Below are 23,387 nucleotides of genomic sequence, written 5' to 3' on the forward strand. Positions count from 1 at the left end.
ACATCTCTAGGGTTTACAGAGAATGGTGCAAAAAAGAGAAAATATTCAGTGAGCAGAAACGCCTTGTTGATGCCAGAGGTCAAATGAGAATGGCCATACTGGTTCCAGCTGATAGAAAGACAACAGGAACTCAAAGAACCACTGGTTCCAACTGAGGTCTGCAGAAGAGCATCTCTGAACGCACAACACGTCCAACCTGGAGGCAGATGGACTACAGCAGCCGAAGACCACACCGGGTACCACTGCTGTCAGCTAAGAACAGGAAACTGAGGATACAACTGACACAGGCAGCTCTAAAGGTAAAAGGGAGTCCAACCCGGTACTATCAGGGCGGTTCTAATAAAGTGGCCGGTGAGTGTATATAGTTTATGAAAGGTAAACTTCAAGTATGCTGCCTTGCTTTTTAGTATAGACCAAGTATGCTTATAGTACACTTGAAGTACTTTTAGCTGAGGGAGTCTTTAAAAAGTTAGCGTTTCATTTAGCATCTTTTATCAACAGCTTTGCACCGATGAAGCCTTTAGCACCTCAACTGAATCAGCAAAGGACATTTTAGGCATCAGCTTTTATATTCTTTAGGAGGAAATGGATGTCCTTCTATAACAATAAACTGATCTCAGAAAGTAAACGGGAGCCACGCCCCCTCCAGGTAAATTAATATGCCGTACAAGAAGAGGTAAGAATAATAAATTAGCCGACATTCCTCAGTTTATATGGTTTATTTATGAAAACAAATTAACTCAGAAAATAAGGATCCCATATCAGTAATTACATCAAATAATTCACTTGTTGGTTTTTGATGGTTCGTCCTCTGCGTCTCTATTGAGCGGAGCTCCTTCTACACCTCAGACAGCTACTATACAGCTACTATACAGTGCTCAAACATACAGAAGAAAGAACGTACGGCCGGAGTGCATGCAAATACATAAAATCACCTTTTCCTTTTTCTTATTAAAATACAAAAATTAACTATTCGCTTCAAAGCTCAACCATTAACTAAAAGGAAACAGAGAAGGGTTGCTGTGGCAACAAGCTGTCTGTCTTTCACCCTCAGACAGGAAATGTTGTTCTGAGCGACTGTTTCAGGCCGTCCTTTCACCCGAAGAGAGAAGGCAGACCACAAATGTGAAAACACAAGAGCTGAACCGTCTCCGTGGTGACCAGTGACATCACACGCAAAGGAAGGCCATGAGTTTTGGTTGAAAGCTGAAACAAAAACAGAGTAATGCCACAGATAGCCTTCAGGGGAAGCCACAACAAGGAGCATTTAAAAAAAAAAAAAAAAAAAAAATTGAGAACAGGGCCAATCACGTAAAAGATTGCAGACACAAGGGACCAGTCAGAAACAGCAGAGAATAAGGAAACTGCCACCGAGCTGCTGCTCTGAAGGATGAGACATAAACTGCACTGTCTGCTGTTGAATTTTACTCCAAACTGCTGTTGCTGGCCCCACCCACCTCTCCCCTATTGGCTGATGAAAGCAACACAGGACATAATTTCCCAGAGCCGTAATTTGCGGCACTGGCAGGAGACTTTGGATTCTGTCAAAGACCATGCAGAGCTCTGGGACAGCTGGGAGAGAGGTGTGGGCGGAGCTGGAAGAGAGGTGTGGGCGGAGCTGGGAGAGGGGTGTGGGCGGGGCTGGGAGAGGGGGTGTGGGCGGAGCTGGGAGAGAGGTGTGGGCGGGCCTGCGAGGACAGGACAGCGGTACAGAGACATTTTATATCCAGAACTGCATAAGACACAAACAAGTTCGGCACACAACCTGAAAGTTCAAACAGAAGAAGGAAATGTAGTGTTCGGGGAGGAACCTGATTGGCTTCGCTCTCTGAAGGAGATGATGGGGGCGGGGCTAGTAACGGGTATGGGGAGGGTTACGTTTTGGTACCTACAAACTTCAGTCAGACAGCAGGTTGCAGATCCTGGCTGAAGGACCAGCAGGGTCGCTCTCGGAGGACGTGGGGGGATTTGAACAGAAATACGATCCTTATTTAAACAAGTTTCACACATTAAATGTCTTTTTTTTTTAATTGCCAAGAACTTTTACATTTCGGTAAAATTTGTTGCAGAGAGACGCTCCGTCAGTCAGCTGATCTGCATCGTGAAGTTCAGCTCCACACAAAAAAAAAAGAAAAAAAAAAGCTTTTTTTATTTGGATCAGTTCGGTCCCAGGAGCACCTCCCTGCAACATCCTCTAAAATATCTCCACGTTATCGTGTCACCATGGATTCCACGCATCAACCAATAATCCAACAATAATCCACATCTTCTTCTCGTACACTTTCGATTGATCAGTAATCCGACGCCGTGCGAGCAATTGGCTGCTCCTCTTCTCGTGGTGCGTCTGGAATGTGCTCAGAGGTCAGGGGTTGCCGCCGGATGTCCAGAAGAAGGAGGAGGAAACCTTTCGATGGTTTTATTTGTCTCCGCCCCCTGTTCTCTCCTCCCCCTTTTCCTGACTGACTGCTTCTATCCAGAAAATTAAAATAAAAACACTAAAAGCTAAAGAAGGAAAAAAAAAAAAAAAGCAAAGTCAGCCTATTTACATACAGTCTGCACGTCTGAGTGTGTGTGTGCGAAGTTCCGAGCGGGTCGTTTGTGTGTTTGTTCAAGAACAAAGTTTCTCTGATTCTGTGTTTGTGTGTAAGATCAGTAACAGGCGTGTGCCCCCTCCCCGAGTGTTCAGTCTGTGTCAGAGGATGAAGAGGTTCCTGTTGAGGAGCTGTCATCGGAGGAAGAGGAGGAGCTGCCACTCAGACGACTGGCCCCGCCCCCAGAGGCTCCACCTCCTGCTGCTTTCTCTGAAATGAGAGGACAGAGGACGAGTTCAAACCAGGAACGTGACCACTGACTGTACATGGGAGCTGGACTGAGCGAGTGTGACGTCACCCATAGAGAACGGTTTACCTCCGCCTCCAACCAAAGTCAATTTAGTTGACATTTTTTTACGATTCGGACACCGCCACGTTGGAGCCAGATTACATCAATAAGCAGTAATTGGTTTGAGTCGGTCTGAGTCAATATTTCTATGGCAACCACTCTCACCAATTGGGAGTGAGCTTGTTGGAAGGACACGCCCCTACCACTTGAAAATCTGTCATGAAATCTGTCAAATGTTTCGATTGTTGGATGTGGGGGCAGCAGACATATTGTGGTATCTGATAGGCCAGTTTATATCTTAAATAACTTACAATAAAAAAAACAAATATAGTGAAAACAATAATATTATAAAAAACATAAAAAAAAAAAAAAGGATCAGAGCAAGAATAGTTCTTCTGACCAATAGAATGACTGAGTGACAGCTGTTTATTTCTCTATAGAAGTCTATAGGATTTTGGCTTCTTGGAACCTACGGGTACTTCCTGTTTGGAACGACAGGGGGAGGGGTCAGTAATAGAGTAGCTATGAACATCACGTTATAGAGATACCAAACGTTACTGTGGGTTCTGAACTTGTTACAAACGGGTGAAGACTGATGTCAAGTCTTAGACCCTCATCAGGTTTGGTTGGCATCCTGAGCAGTAAACCCAAAACTAAGGAGGACCAAATGTCCCGGAAAAACAAAGATCACTTAGCAAATGTGGAAGGGAACCTTTAGCGTCCCACTGTGATCATCTTTTGATCTATTGTAAAAGCTTTTCTCTCTTTTAATGATGATTATGCTGTTTAGTGATAAAAGTAAAACAAAACCTGTCGTTTTTTTAGGACATAGTTTGGCGACACGTCCAGCCTTCGCCCACAAGTGGCCGATATAGGCTCCGGGACCCCGTGCCCTGAAATATTTATAGTAATTAAACTATAACAGTGTTATATTTTTAAATAGGCCATATAACAATTTGGATTTATTTTAATCTGACAGCAGCATATTCAAGTTCCTTTCAAATTAAAAATGTGTCAAAGATCCTCCTAAAGCAGTAAGACTACCTGCAAGTCTGTCATTTAAGAACTTTGCTTCTGAACAGAAACTATACATCCTGCTGTGCAGCAAAAGATAAGAGCATGTGCTTTAAACTGAATCTAATAATAAACAGTTCTGACAATAGATTTTATCATCATTAGTCATCTGACATGTGAGCATTTTTAAGGGTTGATGAAGACCTCCTAATTTAGTGTCATGTCAGGAGTGATTAAAAACAAGTTAATTTTACTATGATAAGATCCCCTAAAAAAAAAAAAAAACGTAAATACGGTAACAAAATGTAACAAACAAACAAACCCATTATGGATACACAATAAGAAACAAATCGGGCTACTTTGAAGCTCCATGTAAAAAAACTTCTGGTGAAACATTGTAACAAAAGAACATTTTTAACAAACAACAACTTGAACTCGTGACTATAACCCCCTGCACGCAGCTGCATCACATTTATGTCTGGAAAAAGCATCGGCCAGCAAATTTGACGCGGATCAAAACAGAGGTGGCGGACGCTGTCTGGGGTGAACGCAGCATTAGACTAGCGTGGGAGGATGGAATTGGTGCTGTACTCACGCATGAGCTTTCTCTGCTTCTTCTGCAGGCAGGACTTGACGTAGCGCTCCAGTTCTCTGAGCGTGGAGGGTTTGAGAGTCTCAAAGTCGATCTCGATCTCGTCGGGGTTGGAGTCCCTCAGTGACGGCTCTCTGGACTGGATGATATGCACGACGCGGCCCAGCTTCTCCCCCGGCAGCCGGTTGATGTCCAGACTCAGCTGTCGCTTTTCGTCGTACGACATGGGCAGAGAGGATTCCTCGCCATCGTCTCCATTGGCCGAGCCCCCGCCCGACGTCTTTCCGCCTTTTTTCGGTTGCCTGGAAGAGTTGGACGAGTGTGAGTCTGCCACCGAGTGAACCTGAGTAAATCTTACGAGAGGACACTGAGAAAAGCTGTACCTGGGGGCTGTTACTGTACTGTTGGCTTTCCTGGCTGGCGCCTTCTTCTGATTGGCTGGTTTGGGCTGCTGCGCAGCAGCTTTGGGTTTCTTTTCCTCTTCTATCTTAGCCTTGTTCCCTTTTTCCTTGTCTTTCTCTTTTTTCTTCTCCTTGTCCTTTTTCTCCTTCTTCTTCTTGGGCTTGCTGACTGGCGCCTGCGACAGCACAGCGAGCTGCTCGTGCACGGCCTTCAGCTGCAGGAAAACGGCGGCCATCAGCACGCACACAACCCCAGCTGAGCCACGCATGCGTGAGCTCAGTTATTCTGACAAATCAATCAATTATCAATGTGTTTCTGCAGATTATCAAATATTGATTATGTTGAAATGATAAAAACCACAAAGTTCTCAACCTGTGATTGGCCGACAGCACCAACCTGCTCCTGCAGCTCAGCCAATCGCGTGGCTCGTTCCTCCTCAGAGTCAGACGATTCATCGGAGGACGAGTTGTTGCTGCTGTCGGAGGAGGCGGTGCTTTTACTGACCAGCGGCGTGGTGGACGGGACGGACACCTCCAAGCCCTCGTCTGGGATCTTGGCAAAGCGCATCTCGAACACGTCCTGGGCACAGGCGGACAGGTTTGTATTGATCGCCGGCCGATACAGCCGATGATGGGAAAAGGCTCCGACGTACCTGCAGCTTGCGCGCCATGGCCACCACCTCGTGGTCTGGGGGGTTGTACTTGTAGCAGTTGGAAAACATTAACCTGACGTCTGTGGCGAAGCTCTGGGGGTCGCTGTACTCGCTTTTATCCATCTTTTTCTTTTGAGGTAAAAAAATAAATAAAAGACTGATTAGAGATTTACAGTGAAAACACTTCAATGTATGTAATCCTGACTAGAAGAATGTATGTGAAATTAAAACAAGTCAAAAAACGTTTTAAACTCTTCATTTAGCGACATTTAACCTGGCAGTTCACACTTCCCAGCGTACGTTCAAGCAGCCACGTTCAACGGAAAGTCTATGAAAACGTGCATTCCGGGCTTCTGCGTTCAAAACTCCCACATTCACGACAAGCGACGCAACTTTTTAAGACGTGCAGCTGTTGAATGTGCGTTAAAATTTCAAACGTCCATATGATGCTTTTCTTAAGCCTTTCAGAGTAAACTATATCCATGTATATGATAACACGTTACCTTTGCCACACTAATGAACTAATTTCTTATGAAATATTAGTTATTTTTGCAGCTCAATTTCCAACACAGAAGTAGACGACATGATCTCTGAGGCCCCGCGTTTCGCTCCTTGTGGGTGCCGCCCATTTCGTGACATCATCCAGCCTCTGCAGTGTGTCTGCGTTTTGCCCACGAAAACAAACAACTTCCAAACTTTCGCAAAGATGGATGTGCATGTTGAGCATATAAAATGAAAGCGTTCTGTCGATCACTGCTAGCTCCACAGAGAAAGTAGGCGTGTGTGTTAGCCTGGGGGCGGAGCTGGCAGCAGAGTCTCTTCCTGGAAGGGGCGGTTCCTCACTTATCTACGCCACAATGTGAGAACCCACTCGTTTTCGTGGATTGGGAGGATCGCCGTGTGGACTGGGCTCCAAATATTGTTTCTCCACGTTTTCCATACACAAACACACACACAATCCCCACTTGCAGGGATTTTGTGTGTTTTATTTTATTATTGTGTGTGTAAAGAGCTTTGTTTTTGGTTTTTAAATTGAAAATTGCTGCTACTATGGCAATAACTTTGTGTTACATATGTGTAAAAAGTGCTATAAATAAAGTTTGATTTGATAACAGACTACAAAGTTTTTTCTTACATTTCTGGTTGGGGGCGTGTCTAATAATGGAAACCGCTAAGCACATCAACGCTGCACACTCCAGAGGCTTTAATTAAGGAGTTTTTCTCTCTTTGAGACGGTTGTTCTCACGTCCCAGAAACTGCTCTGCTTAATACATGGCGACTGATTCTCGAATGTTTCACACTTCCAGATAATAAAGATGCAGACACTAAAGATGTTTCTTTTCAAAGAGAGATAAATTAGGCAGGCAGCTGTTTAAAAAAACTAGCATAGAAAATGTTCCTGAGATAAAAATAAAAACATCAGAAATTATGTAAAAATTAAATATGGATAATCTTTCTGCCCTGAAAAATAATCTGAGCCTCGGTTGAGTTCTCAGTGTTCTACTGGCATTCTCTACAGAAAAAGAAAAAAATTGTGTTGTTTTTCTGTAGAAACAACTTCTACAAATGAACAATTTTCCTTCACCGAATCCTCGTCATCTGCAAAAAAAAAAAAACAACGTACCAAACAACCCCCAAAAAACTAACAAAAAAACAACACATTGCTTAATTTTTATACTGAATTTCTCGTAGTACCATTTTAATGTGAAAAACAGGTTTTTCAGAAAAGGGAAGCTAACAAAACCTAAATCTTTAGTTTCCATCAAACACTTTTAGCACCTAATGCTTTCTTTTTAGCATCAGTTGGGAACTGAACATCCTTATGCAAAGGTTTAAAATTCTTCTGTGCACAATTTCAGTTTTCAGATTAAACAATTTTTCCTGAAAAAAAATCTGTTTTGTTTTTTCTAGGAACACAATTAGCCAAAACCAATATGGTGCTAGAAAGTAGTCCACAAATGTAAGCAATAACATTTTTAAGGTTTGCAAATTCATTTGATACTGCAATCTTAAATAAATAGGGAATAAATGATTTATTTTAAGCCTAGAATACAGTGTACCTCAAACTCTAACTTTACATCCCCAACTCTCTTTGCCCCCCCACCTTTAAAAAGCCGTTCCCAGAGCTTCATTTTAGACTGAAAAGACTTCAGAGCTGCTAATGTTTGCGGTGGTCAGGTGTGTGCTGATGTCATTACCCGCACGGTGCTGAGGTCCATGGGGTGTTTGATGATGTCATGGTAGTCGTGCAGCTCCAGCGCCTCAGCGTCCACAGGCTTGTAGAAAGGCCAGGCATAGGCGGCATGTTTCTTGGAGAGCATCTCCTTCAAGATGGCGTCGCAGTGTTTCATCTGCTCTCCGAGCTTTCCTGGCTTCCTGGCTGCTGCCCCCACGCCGCCGCCTCCCACCTCAACGCCTGCCGCGTCTTCCACCGTCTCGCGGCGGGTCTTGGGGGGGCGGGCGGCAGCTTCCCTACGGGACGAGACGAGTTTGGCTGGCTTTGTGTCCTGGGCGGACGGGGAGTCGGCGCGGCCAGCAGAGATGGCTGACGTGGTGGGAGTGGTCGTGTCGGCTTTCCTCTTCACACCTTTCTTCTGTTGGAGACACAAAAACACCTCCAGTTAAGAGGAGAAGCAGACAAACAAACACTGTAGAGTGGAATGTGTTGTTACCTTGACAACAGGCTGCGCAGATGGCATCATGGTTGCTGGGGGCTGTGGGGCAGGGACAGGGGGCGTGGCCTGGACAGGAGTGGGTGTGGTGGAGATTACAGGTGTCTGAGAGGGAGAGGGGGAGGGGTAGGAGGTGGGAGGGGAGGCTGAGGACTCCGCCTGCAGGCTCACTATGAAAAACAAACACACAGGAAGAACTTAATGATCAGACGCAGGTTTAAATTTCTATAAAGCTGCCTGACTAACAGTCAGCTCTGTTTATGGCTCACATTAATTCAAATGTTTAACTTTATGCTGATGATGCTCTACAGTTCTCAACTATCAGTTTAGATCAGAATCATTGTATGAGAATTGGACTGAGTGACTCCTCCCCCGAGGTGTTCCAAATAGGAAGTAAGGCTTGATCCAAGAAGTCAAAATCCCATAGACTTCTATTGTTAAATGAACAGCTGTTACTCTGTCATTCTATTTGTGCTTCCATAACATGTTTAACATCCACCTTCCAAGCCCGTTTTGTCGCTTTCGGAGCCTATCCCAGCCAAGCACACACCCATACAGACTTGCATTCACACTAGGGCTGGGAATCACTGTGTACCATACGATACGATGCGATACATTGATCACGATAACGATACTATCACGATATGGTGATAATGTGATATATATCTATATCTATATATATATATATATATATATATATATAGATATATATCGTCTCTAACAACTAACGATATGTCAAACTTTAAGAAAGAAGAACTTGAACTTGATGTTTTTTGGAAAAATATTTCCCATTTATTTTTTAGTTTTTAAACACCATGATAATAAACAACTTGTGTCCTATTTAGTGTAATGAATAACAGACTTTTGTGTAACATTGCTGATATCAGTAACACTCTGTCTTTGACAAAATATGACGATTTTCATTTGGAAATATCTGTAAAATTTGGTTTAAACAATAGTGAACATGAACAGCAGTGCCATTATTTAGTACAGAATTGCTGTAAGAAGGATAAAAAATGAATAAGTCAAGTAGCTGTCAGGCACATTGGTATTAACTCTTGAAAAACAAAGCCATAGCCATCGCATTATTTTTTTTAAATAGCTGTAAATCAGATACTAATTCTGTGAACAAATTATAGTGTCTTTGTTAAAAAATAAATGACACCATTTAGGGGCAAATGTGGTGTAAACAAAAATAAAAATCAAGTAGCTATGAACTTTCCTTTAAGTTATTTAAGACATAAACTGCTTTCAAAATAAATGACCAGGGATAAAATATATTAGCTTTAAGTGCATCTAAAAGTAAACATCTTTGTGAACAAAACGTTATGGGAAAAGCTGCATATGTATGTTTAAATGTTCATGTTTTTCTTGAACCACAGGCTTTTTAGCCTCAAGACGCCGCTCGTCTACCACAGCTTGGAGGAGAAGGGGGTCTAAGGGCAGGGATGTCTACCGGTATTTTAGCTTAGTTTCTTTAGTTCCGTTTAATTATTAACCTATTGAATTATATGACTTCACGTTCTTCATTATTTCATGTTTATTAAAAAGCCCATTGAAACAACTATTGTTGTTATATTGGGCTATATAAATAAAATTGAATTGAGATTCATGCATTGCTCAGGTTTGTAGGACATACTACTTCATTTCCCAGTCTTAGTTAATGAAATGCACCATGAGCGTCACATGGGACTCTGTGGCCCTGGAGGACCGGCCGTCAAACGTGAACCTCACTCTTTCTGCTGTTTCCATCTCAACCATAGCTCTGGTCTGGACGTACAGTCAGTGCAGGGATCATTTTTTCAGTATTTTAGAGGGACTGTCAAAGCGTGGCTCTAATGCATTCAATAAAAACCGAAATCCCTCGCACTCCACCTCGCTGAAGGGACAGAGCCCCTTTTCCCCTTAAACAGCAATCCCGTTTCTTATTGCCTCTGCTCTCGCAGAAGACGGTGGTAGCTTCTCCTGGAAAAAGGTATCCATGCCGGGCTGTGTCGGTTCCAGGCCAGCAACAACCACGGCTTTCTCACACAACTCCGGGTGACGCAGCTTCAATGTTGCCGGCGCATCTTTTAACTTGCTGCTCTCGCTTTTTTCCTTGTTTTTCCCCTCCGCCATTTTTGTTTGAGTGTGTATTCTTCAACAGCCAATCTCGCAACGAGCGCCCCTATCTACCCTCCGAGGAATCATCTTACCAAAGGATGATTAATATAACGTTTTACAGGGTAAATAAAAGATCGATACTTGATGAAAACGCATTGAGAATCAAATGACATATCACCATAATCGATACCCCTAATTCACACCTGGGACAATGTAGCATGTTTAAGCATGTGTTTGGATGGTGGGAGGAAACCGGAGTCCTCGGAGAAAGCCAGCGCATGCACGGGGAGAACATGCAAACTCCACACAGAAAGGTCCCCCCATTGGTGATTCTGTTTCAGGTCCCCCATCCGGGAATTCTTGTTCAGCCGGGACAGCTTCTTGTTTATCGCCTTTTATTTTTTCCTCAGATCATTTTTTTCTTTAGTGCAAGTTTTTTTCTTCTTCAAATAATCAACTGGCTGATGAGAAATCAGGGTTTGATTCCCAGGTAGTGCAATGAACTTTCTCCAATGTGGGTCCTTGGGCAAGACTCTTCATGCTACTGCCTAACTACAGTATGTAGACGCAAGGGTGCCTAAATCTGAGTCTCCGTGCGCTGGTCCCCTGCCCGGCTAAAATGCTAATTTATGTCATGAAGGGCATCTGACATAACGACCTGTGCGAATTAATGCAAGCTAATTCGCTGTGACGACCCTTGGAGGGATGTCCCAAAAGATGAACAACCAATGAGATACCTCAATAAAATTACCGGTATGTGGTTTCAGGTTGAACGTTAAAAACATTTGACAGCTTTTGTGGAGCCCGCTTTCAAGTCGTAGGGGTGTTGACTTCCAACAAGCTCACAACTGTTTGGCAAAAAACGGTTGCCATAGAAATGTTGTCTAAGACTGAATTGGACCAATCACTGTTTACTGATGATTTCTGGTGCGATTAACGTCAAAAAATGGTGACTGAATTGATTTCATTTTCTATGGGTGATGTCACACTCAGTCCAATTCTCATATGCAGTCAATGGACAGAATCTTTAACATTAAAGATGATTCAAAATCAGTCAAAGTACATTCAACCATCAACCGTCAAAGACCATCAAATCTATTCGTGTTCTGAGGTTAGAACATAATAGTTACAGCATGCGGGCGGCTCCGGAGCCGCAGGTTGCCGACCCCTGGTCTCTACCAATCAGCATTGACCCTCTTGTCTGCGATTGGCTGTTTGGTGACAAATATGTCACACTAAACTGAAACTTATTGACGTTAAATCAAAAATGGGGAGAAAGCGACATGAGAGACAACGCATCTAAAAAGCGTTTGTCGCAAAAAATGTATTTTGAAAGCAAAGAAAAAGATTTCGAAAGCAAACGTTTCATATTTTTTATTTACATTGAAAGTTTTGCCTTTAAAACTGAACATTTTGTTTGCAATTTAGTATATTTTGATCTTAAAACTGTGACTTATGTTGGCAATATGGGGGCAGAAACATCACTTCATGTCCCAGAACTCCTGTTTCATCATGTCTGTGAAGCTCATGCAGCTTTAACTAAACTATTTAACAGCGGAATATTACCCTGGCCTTGTTAAGCTGTGAGGTTGTTGACGTCTGTGGAGAATCTTTGAGCCAGTGGTGGCAGAAATATGACTTCATACTGGAAGAATGCTCCCGCGTCCCGCTGCAGTCTCACCTGTAGTGGCCGCTGGCTGCTTGCCCGTTTTCTTGCCTTTAGGAGCTGGAGGCAGCAGAGCCACTTCCTCCTGCGGCATCTGAGCTACTTTCTGCAGGAAGATCTTCTCCAAAGCTTGAGCCATCAGGACAATGTCGTCTGTGGGCTGCACGCACACAAAAACACAAACACAAACAATGCATTTTTAAGAGAGAAATTAAACAGATACACTCATGTTTTGTTCCTTTTTTGGGATATATTCACACACTGTTTCAATTGGGTTAAAAAAATTGACTGATGCTGATCTTAACTTACAATATGCAAAGTCAGTTCCTAAAATCCATTGAAGCTGATTTTCCTTCAAAGCAGAGCAGCCCATCCCTGATCTTCAGGATCTTCCACCCTGCCTGTTTCTCTCTGCACTGCTTTCTGCTGATTACCTGACTCAGGTGTGTCCTCATCTGACCCACTGAACACACCTGATCCAGGTAATCAGCAGCAAAAGTGCAGGAAAGGCAGCAAAGTAGAGGAAGTGGAGAATCTCAAGGACCAGAGTTAGGCAACCATGCTCTGCAACAATTTCTAATTTTCTTTAGAAAAAAAAACAACATTGATTTTTTTTGTTTGAATTAAAATATTCAGAAGTTTTTCAGTAAAAGTTTCAGTTTTGTTCAGTTTCAACCCCTAGTTTTGTGAAAACTGTTTTTCATTTAAACCAAATATAATCTTTTTTTTAACTTTAATTTAAAGTGATCACATCATGACTAGGAATTTACATCCAATCAAATCAAGGGTTGGGCAGAGAATCCCAACCCTCAACTGTTTACCATCTGCAGTGCATCTCCATTGCGTTGTGTGGGAAGTCCATCTAACAACCGTCAGTCAGTTTACGGTCTCTGCTGCATCTCCGGTCTGCCCCCCCTTCCCCCCCGGCTCCCAGAGGACCACCCTTGTGTCTAATAGTTGGTCCCGCTCTCTTTGCTTTCCCAAAACTTAAAGAATCAGGCCCCATGTCCTGTCCTTCCCGATAGTAAAATGCACGTTTTGTGTCATAAATGCTATGTGTTTGTTCTTCCAAAATGTTGCTTTAGTTCTCCATGGCGGTGTTATCCGTGGTGTTAACGTTATCGCGTGGGGACGTCACCTTAATATAAAATACATATGTAGGAAGATTTATTCTTGAAAGTACAACAGACGTTTTATGTATAAACCCACGCCAGTCTCCCGTTTCTCTGGGTTTTCTTGCGGCAAAATTGATGCATCAACACACTGTAAATGGAACTTGTGCGTAAAGCTCGTCTTGCAGCTGGAAACGCAGTGCTGACGGACCAGTAGAAAATAGACTTTACTCCTAAAGTCTTTCTCACACACATGTACACATTAGGGCTATCTATTGGCAAGAGTCTGACTTTACCATACGTACCCCAATACAAAATCTTTCCCAATATATCTACAGACTGCACTAAAGACAATATATCACAATTTCTTGAAAGAGTATGACTTTGAAATTTTTTTTTCTGAAAACTAATACAACTTTCACGTGAACAAAAACTGTATTAAGTTCATTTAATTTCATTATTAGAACATTAAGAGGTGCAGCTGTATCTCACAAACAAATACCGGTGGTTAAAATGTACTTTATGAGATAAAACGGCTGCCGGATTAAACGACCAAAGAAACAAGGAACAATCTCCACTACGGCAATCAGTTTATTTCGGTCAAAATGAAAGATGGGTAGTGTTTGGATTTCATCTGATGTTGAACTTTTAAACTTTTAAAACAGTTGAAATGCCTGAACAGGGGCTTCAAAAACATTTAAGTGTGATGAAGCAGTGTGACAGAATGATGAAGAGCGCTTGAACGTGTCTAAGATGCTTTATTTCCTTGACAGTCTGCGCTGCGGCGCTGGATCTCCATTTTTAAACACGCTGAAGTAAACACGCATTCCATCGCTCATCGCCATGACAACTTTCACTCACTTCACCTTCAGCACTTTGACTGAAGCTCCGCCTACTCTCACAGCCTCAGCCCTTCTCACATGAGCCCGCCCACAATCGCTACAATGGTAAAATGATTGGCTAGAATTGTACAGCAAAAATGAATAAAATGCAAGTGATTGAAATGTCTGAAACAAAACATAAAATTTCATGTGTTTACACAATACCAGTAGTTCTGTATGCGGCGGTACCGGTATCGACTTAGCACCAAGTTTTCGGTACCAATTCATAGTTAAACTAAGTTGAACATGTCTCACTGAACTCTGTAACAAAAAAAAATGCGCTTCTTATGAGTGAACATCTACCACGAGATGGTTCTCGTTGTGGTGTTGTGATGTTGTGGTTTTGGTGTAGAGCTGCTGGAAGAGGCTCGGTGCAGTGCGCTGCCAACTAGTGGTCAGGGGTTTAGGTGGAAAACCAAAATAAGATGCTGAACAACAGGTTTGCTCATAGATAATGTATTATTAGAATCATTTTTGACAGGATTTGAAACTGATATAAGTATTGCCAAATAAAATATTGCGATATTCCACTGAATAGATCATATACTACCCCATTAGAAAAACAAAAACTCCTGCTAAATTATTCATCGATGTGAGATGAGATGTAAAGAACACAGAAAGTCCCTCTGATGTCCAAAGTCAGCTGCTTTTATGGTTTTGATGGAGAATCTAGCGATGAATTTCAAAAACAGCAGCAGTATTATCATCGGGGACAGTCTGGTGCAGACAAACCTTGTTGTAGATGTAACAGTTGGTGAACATGGTGTTGAAGTCCTGCATGGCCTCGCTGGCGCTCCAGTAATAGTTGTTCTCCAGGCGTTTCTTGATGGTTCCCATGTCCATGGGGTTCTTGATCACCTTGTGGTAGTCCTGCACACACGGATGAGGTTAGTGGGCGGGAGTTCTGCTGCAGTGTGGCTGTGAGTGGCGCCGGGAGCCGTGGCGTACCCATAGACAGAGCTTGATGGCGTCCACGGGCTGGTAGAAGGGCCAGGCAAACTGATGCTTCCACAGAGTCTTCACCACCACGTTCTGCATGTACTGCAGCTGGTTGGTCTTCCTGCAGCACAAAGGCACATGACCATGAGGCACGTCTCATTGTGGCTCCACCCACTGTGGACGTGTGCTGCAGACAGACGCTTCCTACCTGCCCGGTTTGTTAGGGTTGGTGACCTCTGGGGGAGGTGGGTTGGTGATGGAAGGGGGGCTGGCGGGGGCAGCCTCAGGGGCGTCCGACATGGTGGACGACAGTGACGCAGCAATGCAGCGTGGTACGGCGGCGTCTGACCTGCGGGTGAGAAAACACAACTCCCTGTGTGTGTGCGTGCGGGTGTGTGTCGGGGTTCAGTTCAGTTCCGCTGTCAACGCTTCAGATCCACACTCCCCCAAATCCCATCGCACAACCTGCAACACACAGACACACAAGCCCATGAGCTCCTCCCACTGGCATCCATGAAATCACATCAGAACAACCCGGCACAGAGGAGAAACGACTCCCAACAATAAAAAAATTCACAAATGCAGGGCTCGACATAGCCGTTTGTCCGCTGGCCCGGTCCTGTTTTTCGAGCAGTAAGGACCACAAGACTTTATTTTTTACTTGTCCGCTCGGGCCACTAAAATATCTAACAATTAATACAATTTTCACCTTTTACAATAAAGTATATTTTTCGAAAACGTGTAGATTTACCTCGTCTTTATAATTCACTTTTTCTGCTAGTCCTGTGTTCAGACTTCAAGGGTTTCTATGGGAAACCTTTTATCACTCTTCTCCTCCTCTCCCGCCTGCGGGCGTGGCTGTCACTGCCGAGCACCACGCGGCACGCGCTCAATCAATTTTTTTTTCAAACTTTATTGAATGTAACAATTCAATACTAAACAATGTTAAACAGCAACAACGAAGGAACAAGCCAGTGGGTTATTATTACATTTTAGGCAGATATATTTAAACTGACACACATATCAGCGCGCCCCCTGGTGGTTTTTCACCGCAATGATCATAAATCCAACACCGTCACTGAAGAGAGACTGAAGCATGTCAGAGATGTGGAAGACATGGCAGGAATAGATAGGAATATGTTAGTAGTTATTAATTAGTAGTATGGACAGCAAGATATTTAATGAATGCATTGAAGATGAAACTGTATGCACTAAGCTTTAAGCTGAATGTCAAAGAATCAAAGGCAACTCAAAATACCTGAATCTCAGACTCAAATGGAGTATAAGGTCAAACTACTTAATTTTGTTTTTCTTTACAACACTGTAAGCAGTAAGTATTTCTAGTTAGCTGAATGATCTCAGTAATTTAATTGTATTTAATTTTTCAATTATTTAATTTAATTAGGTAAATAAAGTAACTAAAAAGTAAATGTAACTTTGCAACAGTAACAAAAAGCAGAACCTTAAGGCAGTCAGAGCAAAAAAGTCAATAAAACTTCTTAACTATTGATTAGGAACAAATGTGAAATAGCAGTGATTAGAAGCAGCATGAAAACTTCTTAACTAGTGTTACCTACTACACTGCAGTGCTCTCTCCAAAACTTCTGAAACAGACTAGAGCAGATTTAAGTTTGATATGCTCTATTTTTAGTCATTGAAAAGTGTATAAATAAGTGCTAGATGTCACCAGAATGCACCAAATTGCACCATATTAAAATTTTCCGGGGGGGCATGCCCCCGGACCCCCCTAAAGTTGCAAGCACCTGCGGAGCGGCGGGTCTCGCTGTGCGCGGTGTCGGGCCAGTAACTTTCAAAAACTACTGGCCCTGTGGGCCAGTGCAAATTTCTGGGCTATGTCAACCCCTGAAATGTATCGTCGTATTGCACAAGACAGCGCAAACTGCAATAAATGGTTACCTTAAAAGTTTACTCACATGCTAAAACGGTCTCACGCTGGCTTGAAGTAATCAACGATTTAAATAAAACCCTTTACTCATTTGACCAATCGGATGGACCCCTTAATGTCATTGACCCGCCTTCCCTGTGTAGACGTGGGTCATTTGATGTATAATTTAAGTTATATTGACTTTTATCTGGAGAAACTAATGCAGTGAAATGGAAATGATGTATTTAGTTGTTATTTGTATGGCTTTTTGCTCATATATCGCAAATCCTATCGTCATTGTGATACTGATCACTAATATCGGACATCGTAAGTTTTCCTCATATCATGCAACCCTAACCAGAACTGACCTGATGGGACAGGAAAACTCCATAAAATCTCAGAACAAATCAAACTGGACCAGATCAGATCAGACCGATGTCTTTCTAAAACATTAGACCTACTTTGACTGATCAGATTGGCCCAGAATAGATCAGATCGCACAAGAACACAGGAGCAAATGGATTGATACGACTAAAGAAAATGTTTTTATGTTGTTACAATGTTAAAGCAGAGGACAGCGGCTTTAATTCAGCACTGTTCCTGCAGCTTTTGCTGCCCCGACGAGGAGAATACTGGGTTCACCACACAGATACTGATAGGAAGAAGCAGAGCTCAAACTTATGGAATCACCATGGCAACACATCAAAAAACAAATAAGAAACCTCGAGATGTCAAATGAAAAATAAATTCTAACATGTTCTGAGAGTGAATAGAGGCACATTTATCAAAATGTATAAAAATAAATAATAATTAAAAATAAATATTTCAATTAGCTGAAACAACTGAAAATGCAGCCATGGCTTGTAAATTTAAATTTCCAAATAATAACAATGAAAAACTAACCATAAAAGTGTGAGATCACAATATATATATATATATATATATATGTAAACATCATAACATTTAGTAACCCTGTGCTGTTCTAGAATAAATTATGGCTGATCGAGATTCTCTATGAGGCAGAAACATTTATATAAAAGTATATACATGTGGTTATTTTACAAAAAATAATCACACTGACTACATAGAGACTAAATTATTCATTTGTAAATGGAAACAATCAAAAACCAGGAGCTCTAATTCAATTAAATCATAGGGTAATGTATTTTTTTAATGTCAATTTTTAAGTTTAAAGTTAAGCTGAATTTTCCAGCATTCCATACTGGAGCTCTTATTTGTTAATTTTCCTACTATATATTAAGATTTAATTACTCGAAAGTAAAAAAAAAAGTTAACAGGTTTTGATCTGTTATTTTTTCAGGTATTTCTCCTTTTGACTGCTGTTTTACCTTCTACTTCATTAGCATAATTAACAATCTTCTAATTATTTTAATTTGAATAATCAATGCATTATTATGTATTAGAATCCATAGAAAAAAAAACGTTAGCCACAAAAAAGTGAGATGTTGGTGATAATTGGAGCTGCATGACAGATCTGACAGGAGACACTTTATTATATGATGAATAATATCCTTATTATGAATAACAATAGCCTACACTTATGATTCCTTCCATTTACATCGACTTACATCTGACAGCAGCACAAACCTAACTTTGGTAAATCCTTTCATCAAGCTGCACAAAAATTAAGCTGAAATTGGCTCAAGCTGTTTTTTTTTTGGGGGGTAGATCTCACCATGAATTAAAAATCTGAATAAAACAGTCTGCTGCAAACACCACACCAGCAATCACCTGAACAAAACAAAGAAAAAAAAATAAAACATCCCAGCAATCGTGTTTTTAACACATTCTTGCAGCATTTCAATGGAGGACATTAGTTAAAGAATTTAAGATCAAAACTGCGTTTCTAAGATGCTGTTTGAAAATGATCTCAGTTGTGACGAAGAAACTGAAATGGGCGGGGCACAAGCTCCCCGCTCCGCTCCATTCTGATGCATCACTGGCAGATAAATAGTTTCATGTGTTCCTCGTCTGCGCGGAAATTCTGGATCAAAGCTAAACGACTGGATAGCTCCAATATTGCTCGCTGTTTTTGCTACATTGCTAATGTTAGCTTGGGGGTTGTGAGGGGCTGTAAGCTAGCATGTAAATAAAGGGATGATGAGATGTCAGTCCCGCCCACAAATCAGAGGTAAATTTCTGGTGACCTACTGCCGCTCGGCAGAAACTATGTCCTAGAAAACGAGACAAGTTTTTGGATTTTGGTTAAAAACGACATCATAAAAAGTACGCTGGGAACGCTTAGAAAACAGATCAAAAGATGATCAGAGTGGGACTTTGAGATACGGCCTGTAGATTAATCAACAACCGTACAGGAACTAATGAATATGTAAAGCAGCTCTGATCTTTACATTCTGTTCGTGGCTCTTTATTGACATTTGAAACCCTGACAGAACAGAATCACTACAATCCAACTTCAAACTGAAGCCACAAGCTATTTCTGACTCGACACCACCGTTCATGCAAACCTTTTATTTTCCCCATAAAAAACAAGCATCAGAGGAAGGTGAAGGAGTTCATTCTTCATAGACGGATTTCTTTTTTCTGGTTGCACATCAAATCTCAAAGCTCTTAAAGACCCACTCTGATAAAAATTGTGTGTGTGTGTTTTTTTAACAAGTTCTTGTGGCATTTTTCAGATGATGGACATATATAAAGAAAATTAACGTTAAAATGACCGTTTCTGAGTATTTCATTATGCAAATCACTGTGAAACTGGAGCAGATGAAAAAACGTCGTTTGATAAGATTGTTTTTAAAGTATGGTGGGAAGGCCACAAGCTCCCTGCTATGCTCCTTTCTGATTCATTTACTTGTACATCCTTGTTGTCCTCGTCTGAGCTGGAGAGCATGTAAACAGAGAGCTCTCATTTATGGGTGGTGGGAAAAGGGGGTGGGGTTGGTCCACACCAATGGTCCTGTCCCCCCCAAGAGGTGAATTTCTGATGAACTACTGCCGCTCTGCAGAAAACAATTCCTGGTAAACAACTTCTTTTTGTGGCTAAAAATGGCTTACTCATAATGATCGGAGTGGGTCTTTAACATTATTTTCAGGCAATTCTAGCTAAAAAACAATAAACAGCTACTCTAATAAAGATCAAATGATGTGGACAACACTGATCATGAAGGACTTTCTCCTGTCAGACTCATCAATGAACACTCTTTAGCACATCAGCAAAAGATCATTTTACCTGGAGAACTAGAATGACTCGGCTGCTTCACGCTGACAGAAAATCAATCAAAAAACTCCAAGCATGATATATTTTAGCCTAAATCATCAGCTGACACCACATTATTCAAATGTTTCTCCCAGATCTTGCAGACATCTCAAACTCAGCATCACACAAACTCAACCACTTGAAATCAAGTAATCCATGCGAATGATCAAACAACAAGTGACTTTCATGAGATTACAGTACAACTTCAAAGAATTCCATGTTCCTGCCAGACCCCACAAATGACGAGAACTCGTTAGCAAACCGGTTCCTTCGCTGGTTACCCGGATAACTGCTTCTTCCGTAAAGTCCCGGGTGATGGATGTAAACACGGTTCACGTGTCAGCAGCTGTTACACGTCAGGTGTGATCATCCAGCTGCTCTTTACGGTTTGAACAGCTGCCGGTTGATTACCGTAGCTTTCGCGTCGGTACCAAAATCACCGAGCATGGTGGGTTCTCTGAAGACCGGCAGGCGGTCTGGATCTTAGTGTCATATTACCGGGCCAGCAACCGTTTCAAAGTTTTCCCCTAATAGAAACAAAAATCAGCGTTTTACCTGCCTGTCAGGTGTCGCGCGCACCTATTACCTTGCCCGAGCAGAGCAGATCCCGGTGAGTCCTGCGGTGATCAACAGCTGTTGTTGGGAGTCCGGCAGCAGCCCCACACGCTGCTAACTGCTACCCTTTAAGTGGCTAACGAGCTAGCCAACGGCTAACATCCAATTTATCGCGCACACTCAGCCGCGCCAGCCAAGCTACGTGCCCCCTGGCGAACGGGGCCGTGAAAGCACCGCACAAACCACGCAAAGACCCCGCTGTAACTGCAGCCGCCAGTTCGCCCCTGTCGACCCGCAAACGGACAAAACATCCATCCACCGAGTTCCAAAAGATGGCGGGCAAGCCACGGCTACACGGCAGCTAGCTGGCCGAGCTAGGCTACTTACCGAAGACGCGAAACGGGTTAAATAGTCGTAATAGCCCGAGTTTAGTCGCGTGAACGTGTGGTGGGAGGGGGTTACCAGACCCCAGGCCGATTGTGAGGCGTGTAACGGGTGGATTGAGGTGGCCAGGATTCCGATCTTTGCGGAATAGCACCGCTCTCTGCTTGATATGTTAGCCTATTAGCTGAGCTTTGTCTGAAGGCGCCGAGCGGCCAGCAGCCTCCGAAACTCAGCCACAGTCGCAGCATACCCACGGCGAACCGTCGCATCCGTGTACCCATCCGCCCAATGCTGCTGTTCTAAGAGTTGTGTTTACTTTGTGTTTCGGTCCTCCGGTGTTCTGGCGGCGGATCTGTCAGGTCTCCGAAGATTTTTTTTTTTTTTTAATTTAGCCAAGTAGCATAATAGATGAGTTATCAGCTGTCTAACATGTGCGCAAGCGCAGTCTCGGGCAACATCATGGATGTTGTTGTAGCAGGATTGGCTGGTGAGATGGGAGGAGCGCTGTGATTGGCTGACGTTTGACGGTATTTCCATGATTTGTTTTGCGAGAGGAATGAGATTCCGTGATTGGTTAAAGTGGCGTTTGGAGCGATGTGATTGGCTGATGATGTACCTGGCCAACTCTGATTAGCTGATGAGAATGGCGCTCAGAGTTCCCAACATCCGGTTTAAAAGCAGAGCCTTTTGATTGATGGCATCAATTAAAAGAATTTTATACGGACCAATCCTCAACTACAATGTGATTTTCTAAAACGTTAGTATGCACAATGTTTTAACTACATGATGTTTGCAGAATATTTATCATTTTATTACTTTTTTTCCATGACAACATAGGCTTTTACTTTTACTCTTTGTAGTTTTGAGTCTTCTGACGTGTTGGGACAAAACAGCTGTCCTCACTGGTATTTAACATATGCACCTTTTAGAAAAAAAATTTTTTAAAGCTAATAAAATAAAACAATTCAATATTGTTGGGCATCTAGTCCGGATGCCTCCTGGACGCCTCCCTGGAGAGGTGTTCCGGGCATGTCCCACTGGGCGGAGGCCCCGGGGAAGACCCAGGACACGTTGGAGAAACTATCTGTCGGCTGGCCTGGGACTGCCTCGGGGTCCCCCCAGAGGAGCTAGAGGAAGTGGCTGGGGCGAGGAAAGTCTGGGTATCTCTTCTTAGACTGCTGCCCCCGCGACCCGGTCCCGGATAAGCGGAGGAAGATGGATGAATTCAATATTTATTAGTTTTATTGATGGTTGAGCATTGTTGCTACTTTTTTACTACACCTGTAGATACTAAAGCCACTTTACACAGATGAGGACCGGAGTGTAAAAACAGTCTGGTATGGTTGCTAAGTGTACAGTTAACCAAAAGTTTGACATAAGCAACATGACAACACTTGCCATTGCTAAAAACAGCTGAACCTCATTCTCAATGGAACTCAAACTTCAAACATCGTTATCTACTAAACAGATGTTGGTTTAAAAAAAATAAAAAGCATTTCGGTTTGGGTTGGGTTTCCACTTTTATGAGGTGTTAAACATTTCAGTTCCTCAAATGGCCACTATAGGTTGGTGTTACGAAGGAGCAAATTTGCATTGATTCGCATGTTTTCTACTTTAAAGCCGATACAAAATGTATTAAGTTGTCCTGATAGTCATATTTTTTTACATTTATTCTTGATGTAAAACTCCTCACACCTTATGCACTTTTCTAACACAGACATGAACATTTTCACACGTTTTCTTTTGATTTTTTTTTTTCGTTTAAGCTCTCCAAGTTCAAACCTACAAAGAAAAATTAGTCAGTAAAAGGTGAGCCGTGTTATAGTGAGGGAACATTACCCTGTATGTTAGTCTATTCCTACTGTATACACATGGACTGTTCTGAGTTCATTGGCGACCAAGTTTTGACATTATTTAGGGGGGAAAGTTATTTTTTCATGTGATTGGCATGTGGGTGGATCCATGGTTATACAGCAAAAGGTTCAATTCACTTTATCCTGCCTAAATGGGCATTTCAACAAATTATGCCTCTATTGAAAAGGTCTGGACTGAATTAATCTTTCTAAAGTTAGATTAGATGATTTTATTTATGTCACGATGGTGAAATTCACTTATCTGTGGCAGCAAAAACAACATTCATAAATAACAGCCAAAAAAGGACATCAAAAGTGACATTCTCATTATAAATAAATACAGCTACAAAAGTGGCGTGTGATCCACTGCAAACATGTGATACAAGCTTTTTTGTTGATGTTTTTTTCGTTTTATATCCAAAAATAAATTAGTAAAAAAGTACACACCAATCAAACAACCGTTTAGGAACAAGAACATTTGAAAAACAACAACTACAACAAAAGTAAATAAATAAATGAATGAATGAAAAACACCTGTGGGTCCGTAGTGTGTCACTGT

General features: G+C 42.2%; 1 protein-coding gene across 17 annotated transcripts; it reads right to left on the bottom strand.

Moving 5' to 3' along the window:
• Window positions 1–700: 700 nt before the first annotated feature.
• brd3b (bromodomain containing 3b) lies at window positions 701–21,454 on the bottom strand. 17 transcript variants are annotated; one of them, XM_078952507.1, is made up of 12 exons: window positions 21,292–21,454; window positions 15,122–15,262; window positions 14,923–15,034; window positions 14,707–14,844; window positions 11,997–12,141; window positions 8,213–8,382; window positions 7,739–8,134; window positions 5,541–5,669; window positions 5,261–5,467; window positions 4,870–5,102; window positions 4,490–4,788; window positions 701–2,801 (listed from the first exon to the last, which is right to left on the bottom strand). In XM_078952507.1, exons 2-12 carry the CDS (start codon window positions 15,211–15,213, stop codon window positions 2,683–2,685), a joined length of 2,040 nt encoding a protein of 679 aa, XP_078808633.1. In that variant the 5' UTR covers window positions 15,214–15,262; window positions 21,292–21,454; the 3' UTR covers window positions 701–2,682. The 17 variants fall into 17 exon arrangements, with proteins under 17 accessions (XP_078808633.1, XP_023814538.1, XP_078808631.1 ...); XM_023958770.2 differs by having other exon boundaries at window positions 5,285–5,467; window positions 15,122–15,378; window positions 21,292–21,435; XM_078952505.1 differs by having other exon boundaries at window positions 5,285–5,467; window positions 21,292–21,434.
• Between the last annotated feature and the right edge of the window lie 1,933 nt (window positions 21,455–23,387).

Source organism: Oryzias latipes, chromosome 9 (assembly GCF_053564925.1).
Source record: "Oryzias latipes strain Hd-rR chromosome 9, Olatipes_Hd-rR_3.1".
In the NCBI taxonomy this organism is placed as follows: domain Eukaryota; kingdom Metazoa; phylum Chordata; class Actinopteri; order Beloniformes; family Adrianichthyidae; genus Oryzias; species Oryzias latipes.

Bases quoted from the DNA above. Each gene is read 5' to 3' on its own strand.
- brd3b (XM_078952507.1), bottom strand. From the start codon at position 15,213: ATGTCGGACGCCCCTGAGGCTGCCCCCGCCAGCCCCCCTTCCATCACC. The intron at 12,142-14,706 runs GTTTGTCTGCAC...GTGTGCGTGCAG, and splicing joins ACTGTTACATCTACAACAAG to CCCACAGACGACATTGTCCT. The intron at 5,103-5,260 runs GTTGAGAACTTT...GTTTTCCTGCAG, and splicing joins GTGCTGTCGGCCAATCACAG to CTGAAGGCCGTGCACGAGCA.